We start from the raw sequence: 19,502 nt of genomic DNA, 5'->3' as shown, positions 1-19,502 counted from the left end.
CTCGAAGCCAGTGGCAGGAGCTCCCAGCTCAGAGCAGGGGCTGGGCTGGGTGCCCGGTGAGCTCAGGGCTGTGGGGGCCCCGTTCCCTTACCCCTGCTCACTGCACCTGTCCTGGAAGCGGAGGAGGGACCGAGCCGGGGATCTCTGCCCAGCCTGCTGATCTGTCCAGTCTCGCTGCTCCCTAGTGCTCCCCTGGCCGCCTGGCCCCGAGGCTGCGTCTCGGCTCCCACGGGGAGGTTTCTGTGGGGCAGGGCCTGGCTCTGGCTCTGGCTCTGCATCTGTCCAGCCCCTGGCACCATGGGGCCTGCCCCACGACTGGGGCTCCCAGAAGCAACCGTAACTCACACCATGAATCACAGCCACAGCCCACAGGACCCCCAGAACAGTCACGGCCCCCCCAGCCCCACCGAGACAATCATCCGAACAGCGCACCACCCTGTGCCCCACTCACACAGAGACCCCACACACACACAAGGAGACACCTCCATCACTGCCCCTCAGCCCCGGGATCAGCACAGCTCCATGCCCTAGTCTGATAATCGCCTGCCCTGGACACAACATCCTGCCACCCTCGCCCCCCGGTGCCGTTCTGTGTCTGCCCACGCCTGGCACACTGCGGATGGCACCATGACAGCCAGACAATAGCAATCAAATTCCATCCACTCACAACACCCTGACTGCCTGGCACATGCCACCCGCCCAGCTCCACCAAGAGCGTCCCCCTCAGGGCCCCGGAGGCAGTACACAAACGCCCCGCACTGGCAACGTCCCCCCACCAACTCACACCCACAGCCATCCAACCCCGGACCGGTCACGTGCCACACGACAGCAGCCGGCAGGCAGGGCACTAGGCAGCGCCCACAGGGATCAGGCCCCGGAGCCCGTCGCTGCCCTATGTGAGACGGAGCAAGCAGGACTCCTGCGTTCTGTTCCCTGCACTGCCAGACTCGCCGGGCGCCTCTGCGCAATGGGGCAGTGACTGGCCCTCAGCCAGGGGGTCCTGGGTGTTGTTGGTAGGAGCCAGGGCCAGACATCTAGGGCTCCCGCTCCATAAAGCAACCTGCCGGCTCCAGCCCCATGAGCTCTGGGCTCAGGACCTGCCCGTAACCCCCGGTCCTGTTCATGGCAGCGAGCAGCCCCACCCAAAGTCAGCAGCCTGGGAACACACTGCCCTATATAGCCAGCTCCCAAGCTCCGGCTCGGGGGGCTGGCTGCCTGGGGCACCGAGCTTTCTGTCCTGCCCGGGAGGCTCGGCCCTGCAGTGAAGCCCATGAACCACGCTGCAGCGTCCATGCTGTGGGGGTGCTTGGACCTGCCAGGGCCTCCCGCCCACCTGAAGAGGGTGAGGAGCCCCGGTGGGCCAGCCTTTATTCCCCCTTGGTCCCACGGCCCACCAGGGACATCGGTTGGCGGCTCCTTCATGGAGCCGTGAGCACGGGTGTGTACCTGGCGCAGTTGACACCCGTGCCCGAGGCCTGCCCCTTCTGCAGCATGAGGGAGAACCTGGCACACGCCTGTCTCGAATGCGCCAGGTTGCAGCCCCTATTCCGGCTCCTCTTTTCCCTGCACCTGTTCCTTCATGCACACCCCATCCGTGCCCCATGAAGTCATGAGACCTCCTGGTCAACCTCCTCCTGGCCCTGGCCAAACGCTCCATCTACTCCTAAGAGGAGGGTGCAGGACGAGGGGGGCTCTGCGACTGTGGGGCCCATTTCCGTTCCTCCCTTGTCTCACGTATCCAGGCCGCGTTCCGCTGGGCAGCGTCCGTTGGCTCCCTCCACACGTTCGAGGAGCAGTGGCTGCTGTCCGGGGTCCTCTGCTTGGTGTCCCCTCGTTTTTAGCCTCTGACCTCCACCTCAGGCCCTGTTTTTCTCATTTGTTGTCCCCCGTAATCACTTGGCCCCTGGGTCCTGTGGTCCCTCCTGCTTCCCACTGGTGCTCAGCACAGCCAGGGCTCGGCGCAGGCGACTGGACCGGACGTGTCAGAGACGGGGAATTGCGAGCCGTTGCCAACTGGGCTTTGGGGTCATCCTCGGGGGCAGCATGGGCCCAAGAGACTCACGTCTCCTCCCCCGCATAGCCAGGCCAAGCCCGTGGCCCACGTCTGGGCTGGAGCAGCACCGCAGACGTGAGTGCTGCTGCCAGAGAGCCCAGCAGCCTGCACGGCTCTGCCTAGGCCTTGGGGGAGCCAGCGAGCCGGACGGGCCGGTGTGGGAAGGGCGGGGAAACCGTCACTTCTCCGCCCGGCCCCAGCCCTGAGCGCTCGGGCCCGTGGGGGGAGGCGAAGGTGCCCGGCCTGCAGCCCGAGTGCTATATTTACCCGCCTGCGGGCCGGGGTCTCGGTCTCTCCCAGCATGTAACACAAGAGCCTGTTGCCCCGTTAGAATCCGAGGGGCTGGCACATTCCACGGCAAAAATAAATCCCAAGCAGCGCAGCAGGGAGCAGGGCAGGGGCAGCGGTGACTGACTGGACAGCTGCAGGGAGCGCACATCACAAGCAGGCCGAGCTGGCCGACCCCAGCACGCGAAGCACCCCGTGCAGCCAGCACTAGCCTGCAGGCCCAGCGCTGCCCCTGCCTGAGCCAGGGCTGCCGGGGCCGCCGGGGAGCCCCCATCCTCCGAGCCAGGGCTGCCGGGGAGCCCCCATCCTCTGAGCCAGGGCTGCCGGGGAGCCCCCATCCTCCGAGCCAGGGCTGCCAGGGCCGCCGGGGAGCCCCCATCCTCCGAGCCAGGGCTGCCGGGGAGCCCCCATCCTCTGAGCCAGGGCTGCCGAGGCCGCCGGGGAGCCCCCATCCTCCGCACCAGGGCTGCCGGGGCCGCCGGGGAGCCCCCATCCTCTGAGCCAGGGCTGCCGGGGCTGCCGGGGAGCCCCCATCCTCCGCACCAGGGCTGCCGGGGCCGCCGGGGAGCCCCCATCCTCTGAGCCAGGGCCCGCCACGGAGCCGCTGCGCTAGGACGGAGCGTTGTAGGCCAGGCCGAGCACAGCCCCGCAGCAAGGGGTAAGCGCCCCCACCCCCCTCACACCCTGCTGCTCTCTAGCTCTTCTGTAGCCCCCCAGCCGTAGCACCAAGCTCAGCCAGCCCATCACGCAGGCCGCCAACAAGCCCCCCACTCTGCCCTAGGAGGAGCCCCCAGGGCAGCCAAGCGGCAGAGAAGCCAGACAGGTTAAGGCCACGTCCTCATCTCGGGGCGGGGCAGAACAGCCCCTCTCTGCAGGGTGCCTGGGGATACCAGGCAGATGTACAGAGGGGTGCGGGGCTGGCGGCACTGAGAGGTCGGGGGGAGGGCCAGGAGGGCGTCTCCAGTGGGTAATTCCCTGCCTGAGCAGGTAAGAGAGAAGGTTCCCTCCTGGTTCAGTAATTGGTAAATGACAGGAAACAAGGGCAGGAATAACTGGTCAGTTTTCAGACTGGAGAGAGGGAAATAGTGGTGTCCCCCAGGGGTCTGTACTGGGCCCAGTCCTATTCCACATAGTCATAAGTGATCTGGAAACGGTAAACAGGGAGCTCGCAACATTTGCAGATGATACAAAACTGCTCAAGATAGTTAAGTCCCAGGCAGACTGTGAAGAGCTACAAAAGGATCTCACAAAACTGGGTGACTGGGCAACAAAATGGCAGATAAACAAGGAGTCTGGTGGCACCTTAAAGACTAACAGAGGTGCCACCGGACTCCTCGTTGTTTTTGTGGCTACAGACTAACACAGCTCCCCCCTGAGACTTGATAAAATGGCAGATGAAATTCAGTGTTGATAAATGCAAAGTGATGCACATTGGAAAACACCATCCCAACTCTACAGATACAATGATGGGTCTAAATGAGCTGTTACCACTCCAGAAAGATCTCGGAGTCAGTGTGGATAGTTCTCTGAAAACATCCACTCAATGTGCAGTGGTGTCAAGAAAGCGAACAGAATGTCGGGAACCATTAAGGAAGGGAGAGATAATAAGACAGAAAATATGTTGCCTCTATATAAATCCATGGTACACCCACACCTGGAATACTGTGTGCAGATGTGATCGCCCCATCTCAAAAAAAAGAGATTGGAATTGGAAAAGGGTCAGAAAAGGGCAAACAAAACGATTAGGGGTGTGGAACAGCTGCTGTATGAGGGGAGATTGATAAGACTGGGACTGTTCAGCCTGGAAATGAGATGACTAAGGGGGATATGCTAGAGGTCTATAAAAGCATAACTGGTGTGGAGAAAGTAGATATGGAAGTGTTATTTACTCCTTTTCATAATACAAGAACTAGGGGTCACCAAATGAAATTAAGAGGAAGCAGGTTTAAAACACATAAAAGGACGTTCTTCTTCACGCAGCGCACAGTCAGCTTGTGGAACTCCTTACCTGAGGAGGTTGTGAAGGCTGGGACTATAACAGTGTTTAAAAGAGAACTGGATAAATTCATGGTGGTTAAGTCCATTAATGGCTATTAGCCAGGAGGGGTAAGGAATGGTGTCCCTAGCCTCCATTTGTCAGAGGATGGAGATGGATGGCAGGAGAGAGATCACTTGATCGTTACCTGTTAGGTTCACTCCCTCTGGGGCACCTGGCATTGGCCACTGTCAGCAGACAGGATACTGGGCTGGATGGGCCTTTGGTCTGACCCTGTATGGCCATTCTGATGTTCTTATGGTGCTGGCGGTGCTCTGGCCCCTTGTCCTGAGGGCAGCCGGGGAGGAGCCGGGCAGGAGTTCAGTCCCACCAAAGGGCAGGGCCCAGGCACAGGAGAGCAGAGAAATCGGCAGCGCTGGCTCAGGCAGGAGGGCAGCTGGCAGCGAGCTCTGGCCAAGCCCAGTCAAGCGGGGAGCAAGCAGCAGATCCTTGGGGCACTGAGCATGCCCATGGACACTGCCACCTGAAAGAATCCCCTTGGTCCGTACATCCCACGTCACTCCCGAGCGAGACCCTGCACCAGAGAGCGACAGGGCCCCCCAGGCCACGCGATCGGGGAACAGAGCACGCCTGCAAACCACAACCACTGGCAGGACCAGGGCCGGCTTTAGGCCGGTTCGCCCAATTCCTGGGAATCGGGCCCCGCGCCTAAGAGGGCCCCGCACTTTAGGTGCCTTTTAAATTTTTTTACTTACCCCAGCTGCGGTCTGCTCCGGGGTCTTCCATGGCCCCGCTCCCCTGACCAAAGCGCCGGCGGGAGAGCAGCTGCCCCACAGCCCCGCTCTCTCAGCTGGAGCTCTGACCAGAGCGCCGCAAGCCCCGCGGCCCCGCTCTCCTGGCTAGAGCTCTGGCCGGAGCGCGACAAGCCCCGCGGCCCCGGCTGGAGCTCTGGCCGGAGCGTGGTAAGTCCCGTGCCCCCGGCTGGAGCTCTGGCTGGAGCACGGCAAGCCTCGTGCCCCCGGCTGGAGCTCCGGGCCCTTTAAATAGCCCCCAGAGCCCTGGGGTAGCAGGGGGCTCTGGGGGCTATTTAAAGGGCCAGGGCTCCAGCTGCCTCTACCACCCCATCCTTTAAATATCCGCCAGAGCCCCACCGCCCCCATGCATTCCCCAGGGCTCCCACGGCTATTTAAAAGGTCCGGGGCAGGGTAGAAGCAGGGGAGCCCCGGGCCCTTTAAATAGCCCCCAAAGCCCTGGGATAGCGGGGGGTTTGGGGGCTTTTTAAAGGGCTGGGGCTCCAGCTGCCTCTGCTGCACCCCCTGCCCTGCCCGCACCAGCCCCGCCCCCCGCTGCCTGCAGCCAGCTCTGCACCCCGTGTCCACAGCCAGCCCCTACCAACCCCCTGCCCTGTCTCCAGCCAACCCCTGCCACACACCCCTGCCCGCACCAGCCCTGCACTGCCTGCCCTGCCCTGTCTCCAGCCAACCCCTGCTGCACCCCCGCCTGAAGCCAGCCAGTCCCATACTCCTGTCTCCAGCCCTGCCAACCCCTGCTGCACCCCCCTGTGGCCCTGCCTGAAGCCAGCCCACCCCACACCCCCGTCTCCAGCCAGCCCTGCACCCCTTGCCCTGCCTGCAGCCAGACCCTACCTCCAGTCAGACCCTGCCCTGCCTCCAGCCAGCCCCATGTCCACTGCTGCCCTGCAGTTCACAGGGCAGTAACCCTGCATAGCTGCTTCAATGAGGGGGGCAGGGAGCAGCTGGGACCAACACATGTGCACACCCCCAGGGAGTGGCAGGGGCCCACACATGTGAAATGGTGGTCATTAATAAGCAATCAACAGCATATATGATGCAATGTACATAATATGTAATTGTATTATTTATATAGTTATGGAAAGTAAATAATACATGGAAGAAATGGAAGGCTTTTTTTTACACTTTTTTCTTTTTAAGTCATCCCTGCCAGGGCCCCGCCAAAAATGTTCGAATTGGGCCCCGCACTTCCTAAAGCCGGCCCTGGGCAGGACAAGTCAGCGGGGCAGGGGGCCGGCGGGGCGGGGGGGGGTCAGGGAGAGGAGCTGGCACAAAAGGGTGCCTGGCGTTGAGGTGTGGTTAGATTTGCAGCTGAGCCGGAATTGGAGGTACCCTGAGGCTCTCCCCAGCCAGCCGGGGTCTCGCCCTCAGCTCTGGACCCCGCCGCACCAGAGACGCTGACAAATTCAGATTCAGAAAGAAGCAAGAGAAATCACAAATGGGGCTGAGGAGACAGGCACTAGCTGGGTCTCGCTGGCTCAGCAGCAAGTGGGAGGACCACGGAGCGGGCGTGCAAGGAGCTGAGGGAGTGACCCTGTCATAAACAGATAGCTAAGGGTTAATGTGTCTTTCACCTGAAAAAAAAGTAACCTGAAGCACCTGATCAGAGGACGAATCAGGAAACAAGACTTTTTCAAATCTGGGTGGAGAGTTTTTTGTGTGTGAGTCCTTTGTTCTGGGTCTTCTGCCTGCTCTCTCTCGGCTATGAGGGGATTTCTATTTCCTGCTTTCTAATCTTCTGTTTCCAAGTTGTGAGTACAGAGATCATAAAAACAATAGGGGTTATTGTTTTTTCTTTTGTATTTACATGTCTATAGTTGCTGGAGTGCTTTGAATTGTATTCTTTTTGAATAAGGCTGTTTATTCAATATTCTTTTAAGCAAATGACCCTGTATTTGTCACCTTAATACAGAGAGACCATTTTTATGTACTTTTTCTTTCTTTTTATATAAAGCTTTCTTTTTAAGACCTGTTGGAGTTTTTCTTTAGTGGGGGACTCCAGGGAATTGAGTCTGTACTCACCAGGGAATTGGTGGGAGGAAGAAGTCAGGGGGAAATCGGTGTGTGTTAGATTTACTAGCCTGACTTTGCATTCCCTCTGGGTGAAGAGGGAAGTGCTTGTGTTTCCAGGACTGGAAATAGAGAGGGTGGACTCCCTCTGTTTAGATTCACGGAGTTTGCTTCTGTGTATCTCTCCAGGAACACCTGGAGGGGGGAAGGGAAAAGGTTTATTTCCCTTTGTTGTGAGACTCAAGGGATTTGGGTTTTGGGGTCCCCAGGGAAGGTTTTTGGGGGGACCAGAGTGCCCCAAAACACTCTAATTTTTTGGGTGGTGGCAGCTTTACCAGGTCCAAGCTGGTAACTAAGCTTGGAGGTTTTCATGCTAACCCCCATATTTTGGATGCTAAGGTCCAAATCTGGGACTAGGTTTATGACATGAGTGGCAGTGGTGAGATAGAATCCAGAAGCCAGTAGGAATATTATATTTTTCTTTTCTCTGCTAGGGGCTTTTAAGCAGAAACAGTTTGCTTTTAAAAGGGAACCAGAGAGAATTTTTTTTTTCTGCTCTCTCTGGCAGTTGTGGCTTGCATATTAAGCAAGAAACCATTAAGAGACTATTAAGGGTCTTTTGTCACACAATAGCACTCCCATTAGGAGGCAGATACCAGCACTATACTCATGCAAATAAAGTGATTTTTCTGGTTTACTTTACATTGAAAAAATTAGCTAGAGGAAGAAAGGGAAAAGGCACTGTTGCTAGGCAGACCCCAGGAGGCAACAGAGCCTGCAGTTCAGAAGATAAACACCGGAGGGCACCCCAACACAAGAAAACAGGATGTCACGAAAACCAGTCGCAGTACAGCTCGAAGCAATGGAAAAACAGATGGAACTGCTCAGAACACAGATGGCCAGAGATGAGGCAACTCACAAACAAGAGATGGAAAGGCTACAAAAACAAGAAGAAGCCAAAAATGCAGCCCACCACAGAAAACTACAAGAAAAAGAAGTGGCCCACAAAATGAAACAAGCAGAAGAAAAGGTGGCCCACCGCCGAGAAATGGAAAAAACAACAAAAAGAAAGTGAAGAGAAGGAAAAACAGAGAAAGCATGAACTGGACTTAGCGCAGGCTGGGCAGCATGCTCCAGCCAATCCTAACAACCCTTCGCCAATTATGGTTCCACATCACAGAAAATTTCCCACCTACAAGGCAGGTGATGACACCGAGGCCTTCTTGGAAAATTTTGAAAGAGCCTGTCTTGGGTACAGCATCCCTGAAGACCAGTACATGGTAGAATTGAGGCCACAGCTCAGTGGACCTTTAGCAGATGTGGCAGCTGAAATGCCTAAGCAGCAAATGAACGACTATAAACTTTTTCAAACCAAGGCCAGATACAGAATGGGGATAACCCCGGATCATGCCCGTCGGCGTTTCAGAACCCAAAAGTGGAAACCAGATGTGTCATTTCCCAAACACGCCTACTACATTGGGAAAAATTATGAGGCCTGGATATCAGGACACAATGTTAAAACCTTGGAAGAACTGCACCTCCTCATACAAATGTAGCAGTTCTTGGATGGTGTTCCTGAAGATATCACACGGTACATACAAGATGGAAAACCCAAAAATCTCGCTGAGGCGGGGGAGATTGGAGCCAGATGGATGGAAGTGGCAGAAAGCAAGAAAGCTACGGTCAAGGGGAACGAATACCCCAGGGGGCACACCGACCATAAACCCTACAACCGAGGACAGCCAAAGACCCCACATACCACCCAAGTAAAGCCACAGACGCCCTATTCTTCCACCTCACCAGTCTCCAGTAACTCACCTCGGCCCAGTGACCCATCAGATGGAAGATGCTTTAAGTGTAATGAACTGGGACATATCAAGGCCAACTGCCCAAAGACCGCCATCCGAGTGCAGTTCATTACACCACCATCATACCAAAGATCCCCAGGCCCAGATGCCTCTCAAATACCCTTGGAGCGAAGGGAAAATTTGAGAGTGGGCGGAAAGAAGGTTACTGCATGGAGAGACACGGGGGCACAAGTGTCAGCTATCCACCAATCCTTCATAGACCCCAAATTCATCAACCCAAAGGCCCAAGTGACAATTTACCCCTTCATGTCACAAGCTGTAGACTTGCCTACAGCTGAACTGCCTGTCCAGTACAAAGGCTGGTCAGGAATGTGAACTTTTGCAGTCTATGACAATTATCCTATCCCCATGCTACTGGGGGAAGACTTGGCCAACCAGGTGAAGCGGGCCAAGAGAGTGGGAATGGTTACACGTAGCCAAACCAGGCAAGCTTCCAGACCCATTCCTGTTCATGAGCCTCCACAGACGCCCCGTCTGTGTTACCAGAGACCCAGACAGAGGTAGTGGACCCGGATTCCATTCCAACCACTGAAACAGCCACAGCACCTCCAGTCCCAGGCCCGGAACTGGAACAGCAACCAGCACCAGCAACTACAACCACATCTTCAAACTCAATGCCAGTGGGCGCCAGCGAGCCAGAACTGGCAGAAGCAGCAGACAGCCATACCCAAAAGGCTCAGCCAGAGCCTGAAATACCCTCAGGTGCGCCAGCGGAGAGCGGTTCACCAGCAACGGAAACAACCTCATCACCTACATCGCTTCCAGAGGGACCAAGCCCAAGTCCCCAGTCTGAGGAAGAACTGGTGACCCCAGCCTCAAGGGAACAGTTCCAGACTGAGCAGGAAGCAGATGACAGTCTTCAGAAAGCTTGGGCGGCGGCACGGAGCACCCCACCGCCTCTCAGCTCTTCTAATCGATCCCGGTTTGTTATAGACCAAGGACTTTTATACAAGGAGATTCTTTCTGGTGGACACCGGGAAGAATGGCAGCCGCAAACACAGTTGGTGGTTCCAACTAAGTACCGGGGGAAGCTCTTAAGCTTAGCCCATGATCATCCCAGTGGCCATGCTGGGGTGAACAGAACCAAGGACCGGTTGGGGAAGTCCTTCCACTGGGAGGGGATGGGCAAGGACATTGCCAAGTATGTCCGGTCTTGTGAGGTATGCCAAAGAGTGGGAAAGCCTCAAGACCAGGTCAAGGCCCCTCTCCAGCCACTCCCCATAATTGAGGTCCCATTTCAGCGAGTAGCTGTGGATATTCTGGGTCCTTTCCCAAAAAAGACGCCCAGAGGAAAGCAGTACGTACTGACTTTCATGGACTTTGCTACCCGATGGCCGGAAGCAGTAGCTGTAGGCAACACCAGGGCTAACACTGTGTGCCTGGCCCTAACAGACATTTTTGCCAGGGTAGGTTGGCCCTCCGACATCCTTACTGATTCAGGATCTAATTTCCTGGCAGGGACCATGCAAAAACTGTGGGAAACTCATGGGGTGAACCACTTGGTTGCCACCCCGTACCACCATCAAACCAATGGCCTGGTGGAAAGGTTTAATGGAACTTTGGGGGCCATGATACATAAATTCGTCAACAAATACTCCAATAATTGGGACCTAGTGTTGCAGCAGTTGCTGTTTGCCTACAGGGCTGTACCACATCCCAGTTTAGGGTTTTCACCATTTGAACTTGTGTATGGTCACGAGGTTAAGGGGCCATTACAGTTGGTGAAGCAGCAATGGGAGGGGTTTACGCCTTCTCCAGGAACTAACATTCTGGACTTTGTAAGCAACCTACAAAGCACCCTCCGACACTCCTTAGCCCTTGCTAAAGAGAACCTAAAGGATGCTCAGGAAGAGCAAAAGGCCTGGTATGACAAACATGCCAAAGAACGTTCCTTCAAGGTAGGAGACCAGGTTATGGTCTTGAAGGCGCAACAGGCCCATAAGATGGAAGCATCATGGGAAGGGCCATTCACGGTCCAAGAGCGCCTGGGAACTGTGAACTACCTCATAGCATTTCCCAATTCCTCACTAAAGCCCAGAGTGTACCATGTTAATTCTCTCAAGCCTTTCTATTCCAGAGACTTACAGGTTTGTCAGTTTACAGTCCAGGGAGATGATGCTGAGTGGCCTGACGGTGTCTACTACGAAGGGAAAAAAGACGGTGGCGTGGAAGAGGTGAACCTCTCAACCACCCTGGAACGTCTGCAGCGGCGACAAATCAAGGAGCTGTGCACTAGCTTCGCCCCATTGTTCTCAGCCACCCCAGGACGGACTGAACGGGCATACCACTCCATTGACACAGGTAATGCTCACCCCATTAGAACCCCACCCTACCGGGTGTCTCCTCATGCCCAAGCTGCTATAGAACGGGAGATCCAGAACATGCTACAGATGGGTATAATCCGCTCATCTACCAGTGCATGGGCATCTCCAGTGGTTCTGGTACCCAAACCAGATGGGGAAATACACTTTTGTGTGGACTACCGTAAGCTAAATGCGGTAACTCATCCGGACAACTATCCAATGCCATGCACCGATGAGCTATTGGAGAAGTTGGGATGTGCCCAGTTCATCTCTACAATAGACTTAACCAAGGGGTACTGGCAAGTACCGCTAGATGAACCTGCCAAGGAGAGGTCAGCATTCGTCACCCATGCGGGGGTGTATGAATTCAATGTCCTTCCTTTCGGCCTTCGAAATGCACCCGCCACCTTCCAGAGGCTGGTAGATGGTCTACTAGCAGGACTGGGAGAATTTGCAGTTGCCTACCTTGATGATGTGGCCATTTTTTCAGACTCCTGGCCGGAACACCTACTACACCTGGAAAAGGTCTTTGAGCGCATCAGGGAGGCCGGACTAACTGTTAAGGCCAAAATGTGTCAAATAGGCCAAAACAGAGTGACTTACCTGGGGCACCAGGTGGGTCGAGGAACCATAAACCCCCTACAGGCCAAGGTGGATGCTATCCAAAAGTGGCCTGTCCCAAGGTCAAAGAAATAGGTCCAATCCTTCTTAGGCTTGGCCGGGTACTACAGGTGATTTGTACCACACTACAGCCAAATCGCTGCCCCACTGACCGACCTGACCAAAAAGACCCAGCCAAATGCAGTTAAGTGGACTGATGAGTGTCAAAGGCCTTTACCCAACTTAAGGCAACGCTCATGTCTGACCCTGTACTCAGGGCCCCGGACTTTAACACGCCATTCCTAGTAACCACGGATGCATCTGAGCGTGGTATAGGAGCAGTGCTCATGCAGGAAGCAACAGATCACAACTTCCATCCTGTCGTGTTTCTCAGCAAGAAACTGTCTGAGAGGGAAAGTCACTGGTCAGTCAGTGAAAAGGAATGCTACGCCATTGTGTACGCCCTGGAAAAGCTACGCCCATATGTTTGGGGACGGCGGTTCCAGCTACAAACTGACCATGCTACGCTAAAGTGGCTTCATACTGCCAAGGGGAACAACAAGAACCTTCTTCGTTGGAGTTTAGCTCTCCAAGATTTTGATTTTGAAATTCAGCACATCACAGGAGCTTCTAACAAAGTAGCTGATGCACTCTCCCGTGAGAGTTTCCCAGAATCCAGTAGTTAAAAAGTGTTCTTAAAATGTAGAAGTTTGTTAGTTATATACTTAGTGGTATATGTAAAGGTGCATGTGTTGTATTAATCTATTTATTTTAAAGTTCTAGGAGGAAATCGCCGCCAGTGAGCTTCCCCACTGTCTGCAATTTGGGGGGCGTGTCATAAACAGATAGCTAAGGGTTAATGTGTCTTTCACCTGAAAAAAAAGTAACCTGAAGCACCTGATCAGAGGACGAATCAGGAAACAAGACTTTTTCAAATCTGGGTGGAGGGTTTTTTGTGTGTGAGTCCTTTGTTCTGGGTCTTCTGCCTGCTCTCTCTCGGCTATGAGGGGATTTCTATTTCCTGCTTTCTAATCTTCTGTTTCCAAGTTGTGAGTACAGAGATCCTAAAAACAATAGGGGTTATTGTTTTTTCTTTTGTATTTACATGTCTATAGTTGCTGGAGTGCTTTGAATTGTATTCTTTTTGAATAAGGCTGTTTATTCAATATTCTTTTAAGCAAATGACCCTGTATTTGTCACCTTAATACAGAGAGACCATTTTTATGTACTTTTTCTTTCTTTTTATATAAAGCTTTCTTTTTAAGACCTGTTGGAGTTTTTCTTTAGTGGGGGACTCCAGGGAATTGAGTCTGTGCTCACCAGGGAATTGGTGGGAGGAAGAAGTCAGGGGGAAATCTGTGTGTGTTAGATTTACTAGCCTGACTTTGCATTCCCTCTGGGTGAAGAGGGAAGTGCTTGTGTTTCCAGGACTGGAAATAGAGAGGGTGGACTCCCTCTGTTTAGATTCACGGAGTTTGCTTCTGTGTATCTCTCCAGGAACACCTGGAGGGGGGAAGGGAAAAGGTTTATTTCCCTTTGTTGTGAGACTCAAGGGATTTGGGTCTTGGGGTCCCCAGGGAAGGTTTTTGGGGGGACCAGAGTGCCCCAAAACACTCTAATTTTTTGGGTGGTGGCAGCTTTACCAGGTTCAAGCTGGTAACTAAGCTTGGAGGTTTTCATGCTAACCCCCATATTTTGGACGCTAAGGTCCAAATCTGGGACTAGGTTTATGACAGACCCCAAAGGGAGGAGTGGACAGGCTGCAAGGCAGGGCCCTTTCCCTGGCACTGAGGTTGTCTGTGCCCAGAGAACAGCAACCTCTGCCCCACGCAGCCTGCAGCCCATGTGATGATGTGGGTTAGACGGCTGGAGAGTTTCAGTTTGGAGCTGGCTGGGGAAATGGAGGGGAGCCCAGATGGGCTCTGACCTCCCAATGGGGCTCTGGCCTCCCTGTGCAGTGGGGGTGCAGGACCCTGTGGCTTCCCCAGGACCCTGCTGGGGCGGGCTCGCTGTGGGAAGCGCACGGAGGGGCAGAGGATGCTGAACGCTCCAAGGAGAGACCCAGGAAGTGAAGCCTTGTGAGCTTCTTGCCCTGCAGACAGTCTGCTCCAAGGGAGAGGAGGCTCCCCAAAGTCCCGCCTGGCTTTGTGGGGAGCAGTTCCAGAGCATCGGCCGGGGACTCCGTGACGTAGGGACAGGAAGACAGTGCCCTGGACAGTAACCGGGGGTTATGGGAAGACAGGAGGACAGGGCCCTGGGCAGTAACCAGGAGGGATGGGGGGGACAGGGCCCTGGGCAATAACCGGGGAGTGGGGGACAGGAGGACAGGGCCCCAGGCAGTAACTGGGAGGGATGGGGGGACAGGGTCCTGGGCACTACCTGGGGTGGGGGCCCAGGACAGTAATGGGGGGGGACACGATGGGGCCTATGTGCAGAAGGTGGCACTGGAGCCCTGGCACTCAGGCAATGTCTGGTCCTGCAGCTGGCCCATTCTAGAGCCGGAGGTGGGTGCTGGCCAAGGGCCTGCCAGCCCCCTGGGTCAGGCGTCACTGGGGCCAGAGCAGGCCCAGTGAGGAAAAGGCCAAGGCCACGGGGAGCCCAGGGTCTGGGGCCAGGTTCTGGAGGCTGGAGGGAGACGTGTATCCACGTGCCCCCTGCCCCCAAGGATTTACCCTGCAGCCCAGGAAGGGGATGGGGAGAGGCAGACACTGTAACTCTGTAGAACTGATAAATGAAATTGTTTTTAATTGTTCGCTTTATTAATGTAACTGCTGTTCACCATTCACTACACTTGTCCATATTGTAACTTCTGTTCACTGTTTGCCGTGTTGTAATTCAAACCCCATTTTAAAACGCTCACTCCATTTTGTAAAAGCTTCCTCCAACCTTCATTTTTGCAAACCCGGCTGTAATCTTATTAGTTTAGTTTAGCTGTGTGACTGAGGTGTGTATGGATGATGGAACTGACCTCCAGCCCCAGCCTGTCCTGATGAAACAGAGTTCAACCCCCCCCACCCCCCGGCTGAAGATGCAGACAAGAGCCCTAACAAAGTAAGCAGAGTCCACCCTAAACAGAACAGGTACAACAGAAGGAAGATCAAAGCCAGGTCCTAGGCTGCAATTGACAGGTGATCAATCACCAAACCCAGAGGCAGCGTGACACAGCAAGACCTATAGACTCTGGATTCAGACTAAAGCCTACAGAAAGGATGGGTGAGATGGGAGACTTTGGAGGGTAACATTCTGCTGTGAACATGGAAGGGCATCGGGGCAGGCCCAGCAGAGACCCAGCTGCTCCTTGTGACCAGCTTTCCTGGCCAGTTACCGCCACAAGCTACGAACCCAAGCTGCAAAATCAAGCCACGAACTCAAGCTATGTCCAGGACTGGTAACTATGCAGCAGCTGCAGAACATCTGATGGTTGATGGTTGGGGGGTGGTGTGTGTGTGTGTGTGTGTGTGTGTGTGTGTGTGTGTGTGTGTGTGTGTGTATTAGGTATAATGCGTGTGTATAAGGATTAAGATATTAGTTATTGGTCATAAATCAGATTGTTATCATAATAAATGTGGCATCTTTGTCTTGCCCCCTGAAAAGACCCTGTGTAGTTTTGTCTGTATTACAACTCGCCCTGTCCTGGGTCTAGGCACCCGGCGGCTGCCGCTCACTGAGCAGGACCTGCCAGCCTGGCCCACGCATCCCACAGCGAGAGCCACGAGCTCTGCCCTGGAGCTGGGCACATTGACACCCACCCTCCCCTTCACCCTGTTCAGGCAGCCCCCCAAGTCAGTCCAGGGGGAGAGCCTGGGGTCCCAGCCTCCTGCCTGCCACTTCAGTCTCATTCAGTGCAGCCAGGGAGTGTGTCGACGGCACCGGGGTCCACGAGGGCGGAACTCCCAGCTGCTTCCCTGACACCCAGGGGGTGGCCGGTGCCATGTGCCCCCTGGGAACACTGGGCACTGCGAGCAGCTGACCACTGGGCACTACCCACTGCAGCGTGCCCCTCCCCCACCTTAACTGACCACTGGACACCACCCACTGCAGTGTGCCCCTCCCCCACCTTAACTGACCACTGGACACCACCCACTGCAGTGTGCCCCTCCCCCACCTTAACTGACCACTGGACACCACCCACTGCAGTGTGCCCCTCCCCCACCTTAACTGACCACTGGGCACCACCCACTGCAGCGTGCCCCTCCCCCACCTTAACTGACCACTGGACACCACCCACTGCAGTGTGCCCCTCCCCTACTGTAACTGACCAATGGGCACTGCCCACTGCAGTGACACTCTCTCCCCACGGTGACTGACCAATGGGCACCACCCTCTGCAGTGTGCCCCTCCCCCACTGTAACTGACCAATGTGCATCACCCACTGCCGGGTGCCCCTTCCCCACCATAACTGACCAATGGGCACCGCCCACTGCAGGGTGCCCCTCCCCCACTGTAACTGACCAATGAGCACCACCCACTGCAGTGTGCCCCTCCCCCACTATAACTGACCAATGGGCATCACCCACTGCAGTGTACCCTTCCCCCACCGTAACTGACCAATGGGCACTGCCCATTGCAGTGACACCCCCTCCCCCACCGTAACTGACCAATGGGCATCACCCACCGCAGTGTTCCCCCTCCCCCACCATAACTGACCAATGGGCATGGCCCATGCTGGTTCTGGCCAATGGGCTCTGCTGTCTGGCACTTGTCTCAGCCCCCCTGCGGGTGTTAACCCCCCCCATGGCACCCAGCTCTGGTCGGGGAGGGGGGGCACCATTAGGTGCAGCAACCTGGCTGGGACTCAGATCAGGGCTTGATGCACAGGTCTTAGCCAGCAGCGGGGGGTGGGGGGCTCGTTTTCCAGAAGGGCCCCCCCTTGGGCATTGCTGCTCTAACTGGGGCAGCTCCGTGTGGGGCTCAGCTGGCCCCACCCCCCTCGCCGTGCCAGCTGGAAGGTGCATTGGGGTGCAGTGTCTGGCTGGCACCGCCATGCCACTGGCTTCCCCAGTAACCACTGCACCGCGCTCTCTCTCTCCTGCCCCAGCGCTTGGCTTTCCAGCTCCCTGCAGCGGCCTCCCAGGTCCCCTTCCCCAACCCAGCTCTCCCAGTCTCTAACCACAGCCGGCCCACATGCCCCACGCCAGCGCCTCATCTCCAGCCCCACAGGGCCACATTCACCAGTATGACAACAGGCCTCAGCCCTGCCCCAGGGCACCTGCTCCATCCCCACACTCTAGCTGCTCAGAGCTCTCCCGGGGCATCGCCTGCAACGTATGGACCTGTGGCTGTGATGCAAATACACATGGCAAAGCTCGGCTCCGGCAGTTCCACTTGGATACCCAGTGTGGCCGTGCAGCTGGTAAGAGGTGTTGTGTCCCACCCCAGAGGCAGCTGCATCGGGCAGGGTCCCCTGTGTACACACACACTCACCCTCTGGCCTCAGACCCTGCTCCCCCCACCTTACCTTCCATATCGATGATGGCCAGCACGGCGCTCGTCATGGCCTCACCCTGCTCATTCTGGGCCACGCAGGTGTAGACGCCGGCGTCCTCCAGCTTGCTGTCGCGGATCCACAGGGTGCCGTACTCCTCTCCCCGTGGGGGGATTTGTGCCTTGTTTTTGTACCACCGCAGGCGGGGCGGGGGGCTCCCAACCACAGCCACTCGCAGCCGAATGTCGCAGCCGGTGCCAATGGCCGCGTTCTTCAGCTTCCGCACAAAGACTGGGGCTGCTGGGCGAGCTGCCCCCGCTTCGGGCACCGTTGTGACCTTGGCGCGCTTCGGGGGGATGCCGGGACTTGGAGGGGCCACTCCAGGCCTCTCCAGTGTGCGCGCCAGCCCCCCGGCCTCCTCCCCAGATGTGCTCAGCTTGCTCTGCGCCTGGGCTCGGTGCATGGCTTGTGGCCGCTGAATTCAGCCCTCACTGGGGTTCCCGCTGCAGCCCTGCACCCTGCCGAGCCTTTCCCCAGGGCCCTGGACTCAAGGCAGCTGCAGCTGGACCCCCGGGCAGCCCCCACGATCCGTTTCTCCCTCTTGCCGCACTGCCTAGTGCTTGGAGCTGCCCCCGGCGGCTGGGCACGTGCTGGGGGGCGAGAGGAGGAAAGGCCGCTGCCCGCTGCAGGTGGCGTTCGGTTCGGTGCCTGCCCAGCCGGACGAAGCCCCGAAGGTCGCAGCTCCGGGGGTGAGTGCAGGGTTATTTTTAGGCTGGGTCTCAGGTTGCTGCCTGCACAGTGGAGCCAGACGTGCAGAGGGGGCCCACGCCGCACGCCAAGCCGGGAGCTGCACCGTGCCGAGATCAAGCCCCACTCCGCTCCGTGACCCAGCACCTGCTCCTCTGCCCTCCTGGGGCGCGGCTCCCTGCAGCCCCCGACCCCTGCTGCAGGCTCCCTCTGGCCTCAGACCTTGGGGTCCCCCCTAAGTTCTGTGGAGCCCAGCAGAACCGAGCTCTGTCTGCCCCCTCTCCTGAAGAGCAGCTGCCTTCTGATGTGTCACATTCCTTGGCCTGCCTCCCCCACTCAGAGCCGAGTGTGCGGACCCGCACAGCTCAGCTCCACTTGCAAAGATAGCTGGGGCCCTGGGCCTTTCCATATTAGCCGCAAGGCCGAGGGGGAGCCACTGCAGCCCAGCCCCCTGGCCAGCTCCGAGAGGCAGCTGCAGCCTCGGGAGACATATGAGGGGAACAGACACCGCACGCTCCCTGCAGTGCGAGGGCCCAGCTGAGGAACACGAGTGCCAGGCCAGGCTCCACACGCTTTGCTATGCCGACCCTCACACCCCCAACACCTACTGCACGGGCGGGGCTACCTGTGCACTGGGGGCGGGGGCCCTAACTGGGAAACCCAGCGCTCGTGGCAGCTTTTCCCATTTCCCCCCAAATCAGCCAGTTTCCCTGGCCAGGGCGGCGACCCCACAGCCTTGCCAACCACAAGGGATCACAAATCCTGAGTTAGACCCCCAGGAAGCCTGAGATTAGCCCCAAAGTCCAGAGTTTTCAAAAACACCATCAAATTATCTTCTTAGTTGGGCTTGGCTCTTTCATTCCCCTCGATGTCTCGCCAGCGCGTGCGAGCATTTCACGTTGGAAAGTGAACGGTTAAGACACTCACAGGTGCAGGCTCAGTCAGGAACAATACAAGGGCTGGGAATTAAAGCTGGAAATTAGCACCCACGCTCCACAGCCCTGCTTGAGCATCCACTCTTCCAATCAGCTTTCAACCATCGTGCGAGCTGCAAAGCTCTGTCCATGTAAGACTGTGGGGAGAGCCCCAGCACCTCCCCGAGCAGCTTTTACGGAAATAGGTCTTGTCAGACAAACCCGATTTCACTCTTCAATGAGCTTACAAGTCTGCCTGATAAAGGTAACTGCACAGACGTAATGGACTTTGAGTTCTGTAAGGCATTTGGCTTGGTACGACGTGACATTTTGATTAAAAAGCTAGAACAGTATAAAATGAACATGGCCCAAGGTAAATGGATTAAACACTGGCTAACGCATAGGTCTCCAAATGTAATTCTAAATAGAATATCATCACTCAACATGTTTACTTCTCAGGGGGTCCAACCGGGATGGGTCTGGGCC

The 19,502-nt window shown here is 56.3% G+C and overlaps 1 protein-coding gene across 2 annotated transcripts in view; it reads right to left on the bottom strand.

Moving 5' to 3' along the window:
- SPEG (striated muscle enriched protein kinase) overlaps positions 1 to 18,303 on the bottom strand; it is a 109,804-nt gene extending 91,501 nt beyond the window's left edge. For both annotated transcript variants that reach the window (XM_050969633.1, XM_050969634.1), the window contains exon 1: positions 17,389 to 18,303. In XM_050969633.1, coding sequence (XP_050825590.1) covers positions 17,389 to 17,818 — 430 coding nt within the window. In that variant the 5' untranslated portion in view covers positions 17,819 to 18,303. The remainder of the gene's footprint in view (positions 1 to 17,388) is intronic.
- Positions 18,304 to 19,502: the final 1,199 nt, after the last annotated feature.

The sequence above is a fragment of the Gopherus flavomarginatus genome, chromosome 10 (assembly GCF_025201925.1).
Source record: "Gopherus flavomarginatus isolate rGopFla2 chromosome 10, rGopFla2.mat.asm, whole genome shotgun sequence".
Classification (NCBI taxonomy): domain Eukaryota; kingdom Metazoa; phylum Chordata; order Testudines; family Testudinidae; genus Gopherus; species Gopherus flavomarginatus.
Note: the sequence above shows the minus strand (reverse complement) of the source record. Positions and strands in the feature narration are given on the sequence as shown.